The 18,899-nt window shown below is 38.3% G+C and overlaps 2 protein-coding genes across 2 annotated transcripts; both read right to left on the bottom strand.

Annotated features, from left to right (window-relative positions):
* Positions 1-6,100: 6,100 nt before the first annotated feature.
* LOC117234567 (cryptochrome-1-like) lies at positions 6,101-12,510 on the bottom strand. The gene is made up of 12 exons (XM_033495923.1): positions 12,110-12,510; positions 11,099-11,266; positions 9,200-10,249; positions 8,887-9,138; positions 8,477-8,661; positions 8,132-8,361; positions 7,844-8,011; positions 7,621-7,761; positions 7,279-7,430; positions 6,926-7,128; positions 6,806-6,832; positions 6,101-6,633 (listed from the first exon to the last, which is right to left on the bottom strand). Exons 3-12 carry the CDS (start codon positions 9,409-9,411, stop codon positions 6,479-6,481), a joined length of 1,725 nt encoding a protein of 574 aa, XP_033351814.1. The 5' UTR covers positions 9,412-10,249; positions 11,099-11,266; positions 12,110-12,510; the 3' UTR covers positions 6,101-6,478.
* Positions 12,511-13,426: 916 nt separating this feature from the next.
* LOC117234565 lies at positions 13,427-18,713 on the bottom strand. The gene is made up of 4 exons (XM_033495921.1): positions 18,281-18,713; positions 17,127-17,984; positions 16,914-17,045; positions 13,427-16,829 (listed from the first exon to the last, which is right to left on the bottom strand). Exons 1-4 carry the CDS (start codon positions 18,630-18,632, stop codon positions 15,553-15,555), a joined length of 2,619 nt encoding a protein of 872 aa, XP_033351812.1. The 5' UTR covers positions 18,633-18,713; the 3' UTR covers positions 13,427-15,552.
* Between the last annotated feature and the right edge of the window lie 186 nt (positions 18,714-18,899).

An 18,899-nucleotide genomic window follows, 5' to 3' on the forward strand; every position in this document is an offset into this window, starting at 1 on the left:
GTCTCTTGTTTGGAATTCTCAATCGCGAATCGATAACAACCGTCACGCCCATTCGCGATATCGCGGTGCTAATGCGCCTAACGCGCTTCCTTACGAGAAACTACTCGTTTCTCGAAACCCACGAACCTTCGCTGTCGAGCTCGTAGTCGCGGATTTCTCAACGAATCCGTCATCTTTTGTTTCAAGGGGAAATTCGTTTCTCGCGAACGTCACGCGGACGTTGCACGCGAATATTGTTTTCACCTACAAAGGGAAAATAATAAGGTGCGAATGGGTGGAAGCACGATAATATCGTTACAGAGGTAAAAGGCCTGTGCTTCGAGCTAGACCGTTCCTTTGATCTTCCACGTTTTTACGACTGTTACTGAAAATTCATTCCGACCTTTTTCACTCCCGTTTTATCGTTCCCCTCTTTCCTTCTTCTTTCGCCTTCTTTTCGTTTTGTCCGCGTCACCTCGCGAGATCGACGACGAGACGCGACAACGACCGTGGTCCCAGGAATCCGTACCCATCTGACTTAAGTTGTTCGTAAAAGAATTAAGAAATTCCCCTATCCTCGTGCGATCCTCGTAACAAATTCGTTGAAAATTTTCCTTGTCCTCTTCCAACTGTTTCTTATCGTATCCTATCGTTCGTTCGTCTTTTCCTTCGTTCCTCTCTGTCTGTCTGTCTATCTATCGTCCGTTCTAGTAAAAAGAAAAAAGGCATATCGCACGACAAGACCAAAGATCAAAACACGAGCAAAGGACAGTGAGAAAATCGCACAATGCTGACCCATGGTATCAGGATCAAGGTAAAAACACTCGTTCGATCGTCGATGAGAGACATTTATTTAGCTAATACCGCAAATTCGCTAGTTTTACAGAAATGTTTCGATCATTCGCAGCGTTGCTTCTCTTCTTTTTCTTCCTCTTCTTCTTCTTCTTCTTCTTTTTCTTCTTCTTCTTCAGCCTTCCACGCTGTTAACGCTTTAAATCAAAGAAATCGAGAATAACGCGACGTGAAAGGGCAGATGTACGCTTCGCGTAAGGGGGCTTCGCGTGTATCCGAATCGTAGAACACGAAGAAAAGGAAAAAGGAGATGGACAACAGCTGGCTATCAGCCGTCGAGAGAGAAGTTTTGGGCGAGGGCTAGTTTGAGCGGTGCTCGAGTTTCGACGAGGAGGCTAACCATGGGCACGATGATAAGATGAAAAAAGGTGAGAGAGAGAGAGAGAGAGAGGGGGGGAGGGGGGAGAGAGAGAGAGAGAGAGAGAGACTGAGAGTACTGCCACATAAAATTAGCGAGAGAAAAAGTTGAAGCAAGAGAGTGTCGAAGAAATAGGGTTGGAACGGTGAAGGGATAGAACACGTGGGTGTGTGTACGTGTGCGTGTACGTGCATACAATGTGTGCGTGACAGAGGCAGAGAGGCAAGAGGTGCAGACTACGTATTGATTTCGCAAGTCTCCCAACATAGAGCGTTTGCATAAAACAGGCCAGCAGCCTGTCGACGTCGACGTCGACGTTTACGTAGTCACAGTCGTGGTGGTTTCGTAACCGGGAACGTTTGCCCGTTTCTTCTTTTTTTCCTTTTTCTTTCTCTTTCTCTTTCTTCGATTATCGTTTCCCTTGTTATCGCGACTTATACCCACGGCCGCCTATGAAACGAAGTTTAACCGAGACGAGCCACCGGTATGAAAGTACGACGACGAATTAAACTGCCGATTTGTTCGGTAAACGTCTCGTTGCGCAACTTCCGATCCAGTCGACGTAAATTTCACGGCTGAAACAGGCACATCGGAAGCGTTTTTTCCTTTTTTTTTTGTTCCAGAACAAATCTGAACGAATTCCTTCTCGTATCGTCGAGAATCTTCCAATGATTCTTTTGGTAATTTTGTCATTCGCTGCTTCCCCCCCCCCCCCTTCCCTACCCTCTCTCTCTTTCTCGCTCGTTTGCCCACTCGACTGCTTTCTTCGCACGAAATAAGTTCGAAATGTAAGCGATTCGCAATCCACGTTCTTCGCGGATAAATCCCCCACGTCCTCCCCCTCCAGAAAAAATCCGGCCTCAGGTTTCGGTCGTTTAGCCTGGCATTTCTTTGAAAAGAACTCGATCGTTTGCGCGACCTTCGATCGACCGGAAGTCTGTCACAATTTATTGCGAAACGAACGAATTATATAAAAAATCAAGTACGTGCGTATACAAGTGTGAATGCGTGCATGCAAGAGCGAACGAAAAATATGTGTGTGTGTGAGAGAGAGAGAGAGAGAGAGAGAGAGAGGGAGAGAGAGAGAAAGTTAAAAGAGCCACTGCCTTAGCGACAGCAGGATTTGTGCTAGAAACAAGGCCTTAGAAAGTAACAAACCAGAAACATAATTAGAGTTAAGTAAGTCTGTTGTTGTTAACCAAAAAAAAAAAGAAAAAGATAACGGTACTTAGAGAAATCAGGAGGACAAAAATGTTGAACGTATTGTAAAACTAATTAGCAGTTGTATTTAAGCGCGTAACGTAAATATATACTTAACCCCTCGTGCCCGCAATTAAATAGGCGTATTAACGCATAGTTTTATGTAGGATTATTAAACGTCGCTTGTCGCATACGAAGATAGAGAATACGAAAGGGCGGGAAGCGAGATGGAAAACAGAGGAGATCGGTGATAAAAGAAAAAAAGAAAAAAAAAGAGAGGGAGAGGAAGGAGGAAAATGGAAAAGGAAGGGCGAACACGGAAAGAGAAAAGGAAAACGAGGAAACGGTGAGAAGAACGCGTCGCTTTTATTATACGAGTATCGGTACTCGCGAAATTCTTTGTCTTTCTCTTTGACTTTGTTTTCTGCTCTTGCCTTACGAAAACAACAAAATGAAACGAAACGAAATGAAATGAAATGAAATGAAATGAAACGAAGCGAAGGAAAGAGAGGAAAACAGGACGCGCGCCGATCGTGGATGCGCGTATCGGCCACGATACCAGAGGAGAGAATCGTCGAACGGACGACATGTTCGATGGAGGAAAATGAGATTTCCGATAGCGTGTCGCACTCAAAACTACCACTTTAAATCCGATGTTAGCGTAGCGTACGTATCGTAAGCTGTCGACATTTATACTATGAACTATGAGTAATTGTAGCGATCATTGTGAACATAGTTAATAGTATAGATTAGTTAACCGCACTAATTGTACCGAAAAGTGGATTACATTTAATTCCGAAAATAATTATCGAAGTCTACTTCAATAACGCGTACTTACGTTGTACGCGAATCAAGCCGAGTTAAACGAACGAAAGAGTGACTAACATACAAAAGTGAAGAAGAATGAAAATGTGAGATAAACGTGTGTGTGAGAAAGTACGTTTGAGAGCGTGTGTGTAAATGAACAAGTGGGAAAAGAAAAGAATTTGGCGAAGGGGAAAAGGAAGCAACGTGAAATTCAACGACGGATAAGAATCGAATGTATTCTCGAAGTGGAGGAAGAAATAGAAAGAATTAGACAAATTGCGGGCGCAAATGGCCGTGCATGCATGGACTTGTGCATGTATATTCGATCTGGCGTGTGTTTCTTCAAAATGCGTCGCGGAAATAAAACGAATCTACGAAATCGCGATAGTCGACATAACCTCTGAAACGACGACTCGGCGCAAACCGAGTAACAAGCATCTTTGAGTATATTTGCCTATTTTCGGTATTCGCGATCGTTGTGCGGCCACCTACGTACGATGAAAATCACGTGCAAGTACACGTACACGTACACGTACACGTATACCACGTATGCGATACGATTTAATTATCAAAAATATGGTTGTTTCGAGCCCATTCGTCAGCCTACGCGATAATTTACCCCGAGATCTCAAGATATCGGATTGCAACGTCCTTTTTCAAATATTTGCCCCACGAAACAGCGACCATTGAAATGCGATCAATTATCCGTTAACTAATTAGGTTATTGATTTGATCTAGTTTCTAGAGTCTACTACTGGTAATAGCTTCCCCGTACACGTGACCTACACACTATACATTCGTGCAGGCAAACACGTGCCACGTTGGACTGTACCATTCCAAGACGAGCACAAAAATCGAGATTCGATCAACTTTCTTCCGTCAAGTCTAATGGAATTTTTCCTAAAACTCGATCTTCTTTTCTCCGATTATTTTACGACGAAGTGTTAAAATGTATCGACGCCATTTTCCTCGCACGATAACAGCTCAAAGATCGTCGACTCATCGAATTCGGCGATACGATCAAAGCGATATCTCTAACCTCTGATTTATCGACTAACTCTCTTAAAGTTTGTTCTCTCGACGTAGAAAGAACGTTGTCGGCGAAACCTCGACGTTCGTTTACGTTTGCTAGCGCAGCGTTGCTTTATACCAGTGAGAAAATCGTGCAGATTTTTATTGCTTTCGTGAAACGAAGACAAATCTTTATCTAGGAAGGACTTTCACTTTGGTGTATAGCTCTTCCTTGGCTATAACGCACGATCTTGAGATGTACGTGCGGGTGAGTGTGCGTGCGTGTATGAGAAATAAATAGAAAGGAAGTTGCATCGAAAATACAAGTACAAAGTGCACAGGTAACGGGAAAATTAAAGCTGCCGTCTTAGTCCATGAGCGAAACGAGATCACGAAGCTTCCTTTCGTAATCTTTATCGCCTTTTCTTTCTTTCTTCGATCTCTTCGTTTACTACCTAGCAATTCTCGCAACAAATCACTGCTTGTTCGTCGGTTGCTCAAACTTCCAGAATTCGACTTTCAAACGCGAAGCTACGTTTTTAATTCTGATCGAATGTCAATAGGAAACAGAGTAAGCAGCCAAATCGCTGCTTTGTAGATCACAGGAAAGAAAAAACCGGCGTTAAGAAACGTATCTTACGATACTTACGGTATATATATATATATATATATAGTATACTATATATATACTATATATATACTATATATACACTATATATATATTATATATATATATATAGGAAAAGAACGCGTTAACCCGATAATAGCCGATCCTGGTAACGCTACGCATTTTGGAGACTTATTAACGTGGTCATAGAAATTTGCAAGTTTCTGATTCTTGTGCTGCACGGGGAATATACTACGAGACATATAAGCATTTATAAAATACACAAGAAATGCGCAACACGAAGAACTAACAGCCCTATAAGATGAATAAATCTGTAATTTAAGAGCGAACGCACGAACGAAGGAACAAAAGAAAGAAAAGAGAGGAAGATGAGGTAAATACGAATGCAAGTGAGAGAAGATCGTGCGCGTGGTATGCATATGCGTATGTATGGGCGTGCGAGCAGCAGAGAGAAAGGAACTTTGCAAAAGAGAAACATTAGAGTTCCGTCTTTGAGTGTTGAAGAATGTTCATTTGTAATTGTTTAAATCTAACGAGAAATGTACTGTAAAACTATAAGTACTATAGGCACTAAAAATATATCATTTGTTGACATGAAAAAATAAAAAAATGATCCCACTAATGTAAATTATTCCTGGCACGATGCCGTGCGAACGATCGGCGTGAGTACAAATACACATACGCGCGCATTGCATCGATGTAAACGTCTTTAGCAACGACGAAAGTTATAAGCGAAAAAGAGAACGATACGTTGTTCCGTGTTAAGGATTATTAGGTAAGAAACGCGATTCTCTACTTTCTAGACGAATCGGTCTGCGATTCGATCGAAAACAAGAAATACGTCAATTAGATACCTCGTCGAGTCTTCGTCTCATCGAGGTTCAGGCTCGGCAATACTAAACTCCTTTCTCAACACTTGTCCCTATCAAAGAACATACCTTGAGGGATAAATGTTCGAAACGAGTAAATTGTTGGTGTTCAGAGTAACGCTTGTGCATATTTTTTTAACGAATTCTCCCCATTTGATCGTATTACCGGTCGACATATCGTTTGTTTCATTTTTTACTTTCTTTTAATTTCCTTTATCACCTTTTTTCCCGCCTAGTAAGTAACGATGAAACTTTATGACGCGGTAAGTAGAGGATATCGTTCTTTTGTACGATAAATTGTGGCTAATGTATACGATGGTTTTAGTTTAATGTATAGAAAAAAAGAGTGGCAGGGATCGGTATAGCTGAATGCACAATCAGAAGCAATTATTATCAAACAAGTTTGCATGAAAAATTTTTATTTACGACGTATAATGGATGTATTATGTACAACGATTGGAATTATAAAATTCGTCTCATCGTCATTTTTCTTGCCATAACGTTCAAGTTTTACGTTTCTTGTTTCGAAACATACTTCTAAATACAAACGAACATTTGAACAGACACGATGGATGGCTTTGCTTTCGCTGCAAATAACTTTTTCAAACTATTAACGATTATACGCGTTACGATGAATTACAATTAAGATGATTCCAGCATCGACGTAATGACGGTAAATAAATAAGTGTGAATTAAGTAGAAATAGGAAATAATCAAAATTTCGTTTCTTCGGATTATCGCCTAATTGCTTCGACGACGTCAGTGTAGTCGTCGTTATTGATGTTGATGGTGCTGTTGCTGATGTTGCGTTGTCTTGGCAAGAGCTTCCATCTTGGATTGATTCTCCGGGGGAGGCGGAGATTGCTTCGTCTTCTTCTTCTCTTCCTCGTTCTCTTTTACCGATGGAGGTGGTAGTGCATTCAATAAACCTTGTCGAAAAAAAACTATTTGTTACATATTTGTTGTGTGTACATAAGGAAGGTGATATGTAGAATATACTTTCGTTTCAAGAGATATACCTTAGTTTATACCTTAAGAGTTCATACTTCTGAGTAAATTGAACGATAAAGAAGGTGAAAATGAATGGTATAAACGACTTACCAACTGTTTCTCCTTTAAGGGAGGCACCTGCAACGATAAAAAAAAAGAATAGAAGTAATATTTTCGCACTTTAAATGTCAAACGTTTAAGATTCTGCTAAAGAGCGAGTCGAGAACACACCGTTTCCACGATATTTGTTTAATTGCTGATAGACTTGCTTCATTCTCTCGATGTTGATCCTGGAGCTCTTGCTGTGATTCACCATCGGTAATGAATAGTCTTTGCCAATAATACATTTGGCTGCACGTTGCACGCTAAGTGGTGCGTTCCACGGTTCATGAATATATCTCGTAGGAAAATTTTTCAAGATCGGCAAGTATCGCCTGTATCAAAATAGAATACAAAAGAAAACAAATCACGAGACGAAGTCATCCGGTATCGTGTATAGTATAGATTACGAGATGTCGAAAGTCAAAATCACAATCGAAACTCTAATGCCGAAGAAACGTCGTTTAGAAGCGATCTAAAGTTACCTAATGTAATCGCCATTCGGATCAGCTTTTCTGCCGAATCTCACCGGGCAATAGCAGTGGAAGAATTGTTGGAAGAAAGAACTGCACGATAACCACATCCACATTCCCGCGTTCACCGACCAATCAGCATCTAGCAACAACTCGTCGAACACCTTTGACAAAAATTTCGATTAACTTTGTATCTCGCTGAACGAACTGGCAACCAATATGGCAAGAAAGATGATCGACAGAGATGAAACTAATGGGACAAACGTCAAACGAAACGCGAGACAGCAAAGTATGCTACAGTCAATCCTCTAGAATGCTAGTCGAAATGTCAATGTACAACAAGTGGCATTTTACCTTCATTCCTTCTTCCCAGGAGATCCAAAGGTCGCCTCTGGTTAAGAAACAGGCGACCGCGTGTCTAGCCAAGTGATGTATCCAACCTTCTTCTCTTAGTTGTGTCATGATCGCATCGATCCAGGGAAATCCCGTTTGGCCCTGTCCGACAAACGTCTCTTACGATTTTTTTATGAAAACTCAAGAAATAACGGACGATTTGTCTATAAACGAATTCACTCACGTTTGCCCACTTGGCAAGTGCTTCGACATTCTTGTCCCAAGGGATTTGCACGCAAATTGGATTACCCTGCATCCGATCGAAATTTGGGTTCTTCGTAGCAGCGCAGTAAAAAAATTCACGCCATAAAAGTTGCCCGTGCAACGAAAGCGGTGGTACGGCTTTCTTTATCTATAAAACATTGATACGTATAATCTTTCAATCGAATGTCGATGATTAATGTGACTAATTTATAATTTACAATCGCAGCAGTTGCGATCCACGTCGATTAAATAGATAATGTTACCTTACCTTCTTATAGAGGTCAGTGAGCTGATAATAAAATAGCCGGGTGCTCAAGCATCCGAATCGTAAATAAGGCGAAAGACCGGTTTGACTGGGCAACAATGATTGCGGGGTCATTTTCGGTCTCCCGAAACTAGCCACCCAGGCCTTCCTTTCTAGATGACGCTCCAACCGCGCCAGAGCCTCGCTTTCGCCTCCAACCCATACAGGCGGAAGAAGACCCTCCGTGTCGAAGCCTGTTAATCATTAGGATAGCTAACTCCTTACAACGAAACTCTCGATCCAGTTCCCTCTACATAGCCGAAATAATCACTCGAAATAAATACGCGATAAACGAACGCGTAAATTTACCAAGTTCTTCGAGCGTTGGAACACCGTAATGATCATCGTGGTCCTCTTTCAGAGGGGTGTAGGCCGAACCTATGCAAGCAGAAGTGACAGTCGGCACCGATGGTTCTGGAGGATCCATACTGGCAACCACATTTTGAAATTGATGATAAGTCAACGGTGGCTTCCCTCCGTTCCTCTCGATGATCCTGAAACGCGAAAGACACGATCGTCGATGCTCGCTGACATCGTCACATACACGGGGAAAGAATATTACCAGGAAATTTATAAATATTATCGGAACAGAAAAAACATTACACCACTGGAAGGACTAGTGGATAGCTCGCGACGTCTATCGACGACCAATAACCGGCTAGGGAAGAGAAGCGAATTTAAGAATGGAAGGTCGATCGAATGATAGTATTTCCACTCACTCGTCCAACTTGTAAAGAGTATGCGAGACCTTTTGGACCACCGAGATACCAAGCTCCTTGCAGAGTGCCGAGATGTTGTGGTCTCGCACGCGTCCGAATGGCTCTGGATCTTCCTCGAAGGTCAAATTCGTGGTACCCCATTCCTTGAACAATTTCGGCAGAGCGTCCGCCGGCTGACCTCTTATCACGAATAGTCTGGAGTTCAATTTTCGCAAGGAGCAGTCGAGATCTTCCAAACACTGTAGCAAGAACCTGTGGAAAAACCGAATTGTAAAGCGAACTGTATTTGTTAAACGTTAACTCGCGTACTCACCTCCACTTATTGATGCCAACGTTGGTACTTCCGGCGAACCATGGATCCAAAACGAACACGCAACGAAACGTAGTGGCTCCGGTAAGACCTTCCCTCAGCGAAGGATTATCGTGAAGCCTGAGACCTTTGCGAAACCAATGAACCGTATGCTTTCCACCCTCGCCACGCACCGTCACATCCGGATTTATTTCGCTACTACGACTACCCGTCATTTTCCCTCCTCCTGCTAGGTCGGTCGATTTTCTTCAAATTCGTCTTTTCTCCTCTCGATCTTTTCAAATTTTCGGTAATAACAGCGGTGTTCTATTAAACAAGCAGCACATTTTTAAACAACTAAACAGCTCTCCCTCTGCTCTTCGTATCTGTCCCTGCGTGTTCTTGTCACTGTTTCACAGGCACAGAGTACACACACACTCGCGCGTACATACAGATGCGGGCGCGGGCACACGCACATACATATACGCATACGAACACAGACGCAACATTCTTTAACATCTTTTTTTAATTTTCTTGCCCTCCCTTCGTTCCTTTTCCCTCCCTATGTTTTCCTTTTTCCGTCGTTCCTCTCCTACGAGAGAGATAATCCGAAGGATGCACTTCTTTGTAAATTTTTAAGTTAACCACCTCGATGGAACAGTATCTTCAGTCTTCGAGTATCATCGTCCTGACAAATCGATTCCGCCTCGTTTTTACGTCATCAAAGTCGAGAACAAGATCGATCGATTTACTATTCTCTCGATCGAGATTTTCTACCGTCTATGGAAAGGAAGAATTCCTGCCGCTCAAACGTGATCGATTTATATCGCGCGCCACTATCTATTCTCTTCGTAGTTTCTATAGGTTTGGCTTTTCCTTATCTTCTCCAATTGGTCCTTTCTTTTGTTTTTTTGCTACGTCTCTAGCGTCTTTTAATCTTATTTGTCTTTCGGCATCATTCGATCATTTAGTAGTAGCTAGAAGTAGCTATTACGTAGAAGTTCTTTAAACAGAGCGATCCCAGGAGAGAAGGTAGAGGAAGAAAGCACGGTAGGCGATATCGGGGTATATTGTCTGGAATTTTTTTTTACTTTGCATTATAATCTTATAAAACACTCTTGCAGCAGTAGGTCTCGATCATTCCGATTTAGTCCGATACGAGCTTCGCATCGGACACCCCCAAAGAACAATGAAAAAGAAAGAGAGAGCAGTGAATCAACGAACCCGTGCATCGATATATCATACATCGCCTAATTTCTACGTCTGACACATTTCCGACATTTCTACTGTGGTGCACGTTACGCGCTAACTGACGTATGACGTATCACGGTCGACTCTACTGTAGTACGCAGGGAGGGGAATCGATAGTAACAGGCGTTCGGTTTATCGTTGCCGTGTTATTATGTCACACTCGTAACATTTAGAAATGTCTGCGCGAACGTAAATACCGTCTGTTAAGTTCCGTTCACCCGTGTCAATCGTCTTCTTAAACCTTCGTACCAGAAAAGAAGAGTGACGATTAACGCGTACGCAAACACTAACGAGTTACGTGTTATTTCGATGAATGGCGACAGGTATCAAGATACAAATTGGAAATTTATCGCACTGTGGCTAGCTACCGCAACTTTTATCGATTACGATTGGAACGATCGATCAGAACCCGAACAGTCGAAATCACAGAAGTATTATATCCCTCTATTAGTTATTTCTATTTATAAACAAATCCGTAAAAACATTAGAAGTAAATATGAATAAAAATAATGAAATAAAGTCTATCAACGATACGACGTATGACAAATTATATATGTATTGTAGTATTAGGTTTTTCTTTCTGTGAATTAATTCCAGGTCGATTCACGTAACTAGCACTCCCCGTCATGCCCGAATATAGACGAGTATTATATAATTATATGATTGTAATACCTGTTTCTCGGAACGTGAAGTTTCGTGGACGGAGCTTAGCCTCTTTCGCAGCCACTGTCTATTCTCCTTGAAATTGATTTCGGTGATCGATTGATTACCGGCATCCTTCGTTCAACGTGCAAATTGTCACAGCACACATCTTCAACGATAGGTCTTCAACTTGATATACTGCGATAAGAACCAACAGCATCAGCAATATCGAATGGTATATCTACGAGGCGATCGAGCTTTCTGACTTCAAAATTACTCTCTTAAATCCAAAGTTATAATTCTTCTAAGAATAATGTTTAATTTTCTAAAGTCTTTTTATAAGATCCCTTTATAAAATCCTTGTACAATTAAAATCGTTTAAATTTAATTAATTAAGTAAAATTCATTTAGACGCTAAATAATTTCGATAATATTTTGCAATTTATATTTTTCCCTATATGCTATTGCTATAATCGCTCTCTTTCAATGGCTTGAAAAATGTGACGCAAATATTATAAATCTCTGCACATAGTCGTGAAGTCGGGGTTCTGTCGATAAAAAAGGACGCGGCATAACGATACTTGCTTCTCAATATGTACTGTTTCATTTAATGTTAAGCGATTCGATCGAAGAGAACATTTTACATTCGATAATGGCTGTATGTGTTACGTATATCCATAAAACAAAAGTGAGACAAATGCAAATAAACAAGTACAACAATTTGATAAATCGTTGCAGCAAAGATCGATTGGATAACACAAAAGCTGCATGTGCTTATCTGCGATTAATGTTTACTTGTAAATATCGATCATCCAATTATAGAATGAATATTGTATCAATCGACAAGAAATCGTTAGATGATCGATGAAAAGCAGGAAAGACACGCTATAAAACTTTAAGATGATACAAGATAAAGATAGTCGGTTAAGAATGTCACTACTAGCAACAGAAGATTGCGTTGCGATAACCGGAATTAGCAAGGGAGCGAAGGTGAAATTTGGAAGCAAAACGTCTAACGTGCATTTACGAACGAACACTTACAATCGTGTGGATGCGCGGACATTTTAATGTATCCGAATTCGCGATATCGTTGAACGTTAGTTAAACGACGCACTGGACAAACTTATCAGAACTAGAAAAAACAGCATACACATTCGGTTTAACATTCCACGCGTTTAGATGATTGAATGATCATGCAAAGATAATAGTAACTCATTGGTAAGATCGGCGGCGATTGTTGCGACCGGTGAAATTCGATACTTGTTTCGGATAATGGAATTTTTCCAGCTTTCCGGGAGAACGGACGTAAAAGTAATTTGCAACGAACGAACGAACGAACATGGATGCGAAACGCGCACAAGAAACAGTTGCTCGCATATGCCAACGTACAACGTACAACTTGTCCAGTAGACATAGAGAAGGAGAGATATGCTGTAAGAGCAAGGGGACGCGGAGCCACGCCGAATGCAACGTGACAGCGTCCCCGCGTACCTTGCAATTGGCCAACTCGATCACGTGGTTCATCGGTCACGTTGCACCCGCCGTGGTTCTATACGCCTCTTCTATGTATGTATATACCGCTTATCATTTCCTTTTTCCTTTCCTCTTACTGTTTCTTTTCTTCTTTTATTTTAGCATTCGTACATTCTGCTCATCGTTCGTTCTGTCATGCTCTGAATAGGTAGATACCGTTTTTTTTTTCATTTAATCAGTCGATATCGTTGCACTTAATTAACACTTTTCGCGGAGAAAGTGGATCGTCTTATTATTTTGTTATTTCATACAACCGATGCAAGGATTACTGGGAGATGCTGCAATTGTTCTTTTTTACTCCACTCTGTATTGACTATTATCGACTGATTTCATGCGAAAATTTCATAGACTTTAATATCAAACCTAATCAAAAATTCTTACTCTGGTCTGTAAACGCATTTACAAAATGATCTCTACTTTATAAAAACTATTGTAAAAGAATTCATCAATTTTTCTTGCTAGCCCATAGAAATCTCATGAAAGCTCATTATATAAATCTCGTAGGTTAGGATATTTACCTCTAAGATACCCTTGACCGAATTGTCACGCGCATACGCATTACCATTTTTTTCAGTACATATTACACTATAGATATACACCAGTGATGTAACGTGATGCAGCTGACTCGGCGTTGATACATCGATCACACGCTGGATTCCATAAACAAATATACTCTTTAATTCGTTTAACTGTAAATTTTAATATCGACCGGCGCGTTTAACTTAATTGTGATTTTACAGTATTGATAATTTTATTGGTTGATACAAATCTATTCAAGAAACTTAACTATTCAGACAAGTACAAGTATACGTATAAAGAAAAATGTTTCGTAGAATAATTACATCTGTTTATTTGTATTGATACATAAAAGGTATCAGGAAGAACAATAGTACAACAAGGTACTCGATGATTGATTCCTTCCCATTACTTTCGATACATTATTTCTATCTGCAAGTCGTGCAATGTATATAAAAATGACTTTTCAAAAATCCATGTTATTCACCGTTGTTACATTATTCTTGTATTCGTTTTTCTGTTTTCAAATCTGGATTATACATATCTCGCCATTCCTTATTTACTGATACATATTGTTCGACGATATCATGTAATTAATCTATATGTAAATATTTTCTTTATACATTCGTAAATCTTATAGTTTAGTTAGTTTAATCCCTTTGAATCTTCATCAATACGCACTTTTAGTACATTTGCGCGATAAGTTGTATTCGAAGCTATAATGTATTAATCTTGATTAATTTACTTCCTTCGAAATCGTACACTAGTGTATACGACATTTAATTATATCTACTAATCATATATATACATATATGATTTATGTATTGTATGAATGCATGTATGTATCTACGTGAATTGAAAGACTATCACTATTGACGGAGTAAGAAATAAATCTAACGAGATGTCTGACGCATATTACTCTATTATTGTGTAACAACATGTTACAACGCTGCTATGCAACTAGCGTTGAAGCACCTCGATATCATACTTATGCGTTCGCAAAAATTCTTTCCACTTTCTCCCTATTTTACTTCTTCCACTGCCGCCCCCACTCCGTTCACATTCCCTCAAATCCCCGTCGTTCATCGTTCATCAGAAATAACTTGTACTCTGTCGATGCTATTAATTCGTGTACAACTATAAACGCATGACGTAAATAACAATTAGTAAATCATATGTTTGAAGTCTTCTGGTCGAAACATAATTTATGTCTGCAATATTTTGTTCTGTGTACCGCGTATGAAGTTAAAAAGATACACATTTCGATCAAATTAGTCATTACTTCGTCGAAGATTTAATACTTTAGAGTACGGTAAAGATAAGAAAGAAAGAAAAAAAAACGAAAAAGGAAAAACTGTGTGGAAATGAAAAGAAAATGATCGGAAGAGAGACAGAAAACTGTTGATACGTGCAACAATTACAAATATTCCAAAATATTGCATATAACAATATGACATTAGCAATACGATTACGAAGCGTACAAAATCAAATTTCTTTCCACAGAAAGATTTCCCGGTCAAATCACTGTGTGAAAAAACAATTTGTCTAACTTACGAAGTTCGGTTAGAAACCGAAAATGCTACAAATTTCTATAAGATTAATAATAATAATATTACGCTTATATAATTTGCTACCAATCGTTAAGTGCGACGTTTTACCATTGTTAATTCAGTGAAATTCGTTAGATTAAAGGGCATTAATCAACGTTGCTGTGGTAAATGATAAGACACAAAAAAATGCTCTATAAAACAGGAGAGAAACAAGATCTTAATTTTGCTTGGCCTATAATTGCATTTAGCAGAAAACTAGAGCTCTATATTCTCTTGTTTTTATATAAAAGAAGATAATACTATTTCAGATATAAATGTGATACTAAGTTTTAATGATTACCTTCATTTTTATAAAATGAATACTTAACTGTATAATAGTACCACTACGTATTTTGTGTGTATTGTTTTTATACGTAGTAACTCTTTTTAAAGCTATAATTTTAATCTCAAGAATCCCATTTTTTATGCGTCAGTCGAATTGTGTCTCCTATTAATTATTATATAATTTGAAGACAACAAAGAATAAAAATGCTTGAGAAAAAGCTTTGCTTTTGTTTCTTTAGGATTAGTTGTTTTTCAAAATACCTTATCGCTTTGCGATTTAATACAGTACTTTTCCATTTTTAACATCAAATGTAAATAAAATATGTTACAAAACACGATCATATACGTTCATTAAACATTTTCCTGAACGCATTGTGACTTTTTGTCTCTTTTTACGGTCATAATAATATATCCAGGTACACACATCAAGCCACGCAAATAATTCGATTAAGATAGATAAATTATTGTACAATGTGTCATTCAAACCTTTCTTTTATACTTTATAGGAACATCCATGTGGAAGGTTCGCGATTTGCCGACATAATGATCCATGTTGATAGATTATTTTATACGCTTCGGAGGTCTACCACGTTTCTTAGCCTCAGTGTTTACAGTGTGGTTGATAATCGATGATTTGGCAGTATGCGAATTCATTGCTTTTTGTACATTCCTCCCGGCATCGATTTTATATAAGTCTAACTCAATCGTTTCACTCTCAATCGCCCTCCTAGATCTTCTGGTTCGAGCAGCTATTCCTTCCATCTCGTCGAACTTTGCCTGCAATCTCTGGGCCAATTCAAAATCTTCCTTTTCTTGAATAACTAATCTTTCCATTCGTTCCTGCTCTTTGATAATTTCTTCATCCGAAAGAACATTTTTCTCTACGATTATACTTGTTTCAGTAGTATTATTATTCTCTGATATACATGTTTGCATCTCGACACAAGATTCAGACAAATTACAAGTGTCCATATTGTCCATATGCTCATATGTTATATTTGTGCCACTATTTATGGAACTGTTCATGTGTCGTATCTTTCGAGTTGTTCTTTTTAAGCCAGAATTGTTATTCTGGCAATTTAATCTTATAGAAGGATCTCCTTTTTCAGAATTTTCTGTACTAGACTGTTTTTCTGGGCATGCCCTTCGCTGTTTCGATTTCGATAAAGTAGCTCTAGTAAACTTAGTTCTACTTCTGTTCTGTACTGTAACAGGAACATCATCTGTCATCTTATATTCAATCTCCTCTTTCCTACATAGTCTCTTTCTTGTGTCTCTTTTCATGATTGTTTCTAAACCTGACGAGGATACTCTATTGGAATTCTTTTTATCCGTGTTTATTTTTCTTTTCTTTATTCTTTCCGCAATATTTTCAATTGTTATTTCATTCTCGCCTCGTATTTCGGACTTCTCATTGTAAAGTGAATTTAGCTTTATAGATTCAGATGGAGAACTCAAATTTCTCATTTCGATATCACTCATATATTTCATATTTGTTGCAGCCTTAATATCTTGTTTAATCCATAAAGATTTTTGTCGTTTAGATTTACATACCATGCCGTTTCTAATATGAGATTTCCATGATTTTTGTACCTTTCTAATATCTCTATGCTCTTCTAATATTAAGTTTTTACTGATTTTAGTGCCATTAATTATATTATTCACATTCTTAGCATAATTCTTATTAGAATCAAATGATACCTCTGAAATATATTCAAGTTTATGGATACTATCGTCTGTTTGAAATTTTGTTTGTGATTGATTACAAGATGTTGATGGTTTCTGTTCAATCTCTTCTTTACACACATCCTTCTCCTTAGAGCTCTGTTTAGTTTTCCCTACGATATTTAAAAGTATGATTGTTTCTACTCGTGTGACATTATATCCTGTAAAAACTGCATTGCATTGTAAAATTAACCTACCTCGAAATGCACTCCAGGAACATCCAATAATTCGTTTCAAATGTGCCTGAGATGGTGGTTTAGGTACAACGTTAGATATTCTTTTAAGTATAGGAACAACTCTAATTAATTTTGGATCTATTTGTCTTCCATCTGTAATGCAATATTATACAAATTATTTAAAAAAGAGTTGAAATTTGAACGTAAGTGTATACAATAAAAATAAAATTCAACCTGTAGACATTTTTAATGGTGTTCTTGGCATGGCCTTGATAGGTTTAAAATGATGAATTTCTTGGTTAATGCTATCATGACTACCAGCACTTTCAGCACTTCCCGTTCTTTCGTCATCGTCTCCCGAAGACACACACACTTCCACACTTAAACTTTTCTTTTTACTGTTTACAATATCATTTGGTACATGCAACTCTTCTTTGCTCTGAGTACCATATATTTTCGAAGTAGATGTTCTAGATTCCAAGGAACATTTTGAGATACAAGGTTCAATTATTTTAGACACTGTTTGATGCTTTAAAGTTCTTGAAATAGCATTATGTACAGTTGGTTTCTGACAACAAAATTTACTTGTAGGATCGTTACATGTTCTAGGCAAGTTTGCATTGTTTTTTATACTGGACGCATATCTTTCTGCACGGATTTTAGATATTAATGCAATATTTGACCTTCTTAAACCTGGATTATCTTGAGAATCTAAAAGAGGCGGTTTTTCATACTTTGAACTTTGCGCTTCTACGTTATATGAATTTACTTCAGTCATAGTGGCAACATTCAATCTTGAAGCATGAAAACAACTATTAGATACATTAAGAGAGTCCTTATATTTAGAAACTTCTTTGTGTTTGCCCACAAGCTGTTTCTTTACTAAAGATTTAGCAAGTAACTGATCTTGAGTTAATTGAGCTAGTTGTTGTTGCTGTTCTTCTTCCTGAATTTTGCGAATTAAAGACTCGCTGGCTATCTGCTCAGCTTTCCTTTGACATCGTATTTCTTCCTCTGCCATTTGAAGTTGCACTTCATATTCCTGCCGAATTTCTCCAGCTGCACTAAGTATTTTTTTAGCACCAGTATAGTCTGTAAGAGAAAAATAGTTTATTACACATCTATTATATATAACGATCACATAATTTCAAATAACATTTAAATCGTACTTTGTTTTCAATAACAACAAATAGGAATGATAAGTAGCACAAAATAATTCCTACTATTACAAAATTGTATTTTTTTATTTTTGAGAAGATTCATTTTATACTTTCAATCATACATACGTATTTATACATGCGTATATTTCTATACATATTAATGTTATGATAATATATAACTAAAGAGGTTATGTTACATTTGTTTATCTTGTCTTATAGGAAACTTACCAGCATCCAAATCGATACTTCTGTCGTCACCGCTATATTTGCTTTCAACTTCTTTAGAAAATTTAGTTCGAATTAATTCCCAAAGACCGTTATTAACTAATGTTTCGGTCTTCGTTGCTGTACGTAGCCAAGAACCGACTCGTATTCTACAGAGAGGGCAACTCAAACTATTGTGTTCGAAAGTACCTTTCAAACATTTTAAGCAAAGATTGTGTGTGCACGGTAATGTTACTGGCTCAATCAGGATGCTGCGGCATACTGGGCATATTAAATCTCGTAGACTAATATCCACCGATGGTCGTGTCAAAGAAATATCAAATAATTTTGACGTTCGCTTCAAATATGTCGCCATCTTGCCATATTCTTTAAAGAAACATAACAACCACTATGATCATTTCGAGAACCGTGGTTCTCTTACTGAATGGAACACTCGCAAACAGCCTAATCGAAATTGCAGATCTTTTATAATTAATTGCCAGTTCAGTATACAAAATATAATTTTTTTAAATTAGAACCTATTTTGATTTTTGTGGAAATATACCTGTCTTTAATATCTTTCTCTAACAAGTTTTCTACTATATATTTTTGTCAGTATTCTAATTATTTTTGTAATTTTGCA

This window comes from Bombus vosnesenskii, unplaced genomic scaffold (assembly GCF_011952255.1).
Source record: "Bombus vosnesenskii isolate JDL3184/JDL3185 unplaced genomic scaffold, Bvos_JDL3184-5_v1.1 scf7180000013305, whole genome shotgun sequence".
Taxonomy (NCBI): domain Eukaryota; kingdom Metazoa; phylum Arthropoda; class Insecta; order Hymenoptera; family Apidae; genus Bombus; species Bombus vosnesenskii.

Excerpts from the sequence above, each read along its gene's own strand:
- LOC117234567 (XM_033495923.1), bottom strand. The coding sequence starts at position 9,411 with ATGACGGGTAGTCGTAGTAGCGAAATAAATCCGGATGTGACGGTGCGT. Across the intron at positions 8,012-8,131 it reads TCACTGACCTCTATAAGAAG|ATAAAGAAAGCCGTACCACC; the intron begins GTAAGGTAACAT and ends AATGTTTTATAG. Across the intron at positions 6,634-6,805 it reads CCTTAAAGGAGAAACAGTTG|GTTTATTGAATGCACTACCA; the intron begins GTAAGTCGTTTA and ends TTTTTCGACAAG.
- LOC117234565 (XM_033495921.1), bottom strand. The coding sequence starts at position 18,632 with ATGGCGACATATTTGAAGCGAACGTCAAAATTATTTGATATTTCTTTG. Across the intron at positions 17,985-18,280 it reads AAGTATCGATTTGGATGCTG|ACTATACTGGTGCTAAAAAA; the intron begins GTAAGTTTCCTA and ends TTTCTCTTACAG. Across the intron at positions 16,830-16,913 it reads TTCCTGGAGTGCATTTCGAG|GGAAAACTAAACAGAGCTCT; the intron begins GTAGGTTAATTT and ends TAAATATCGTAG.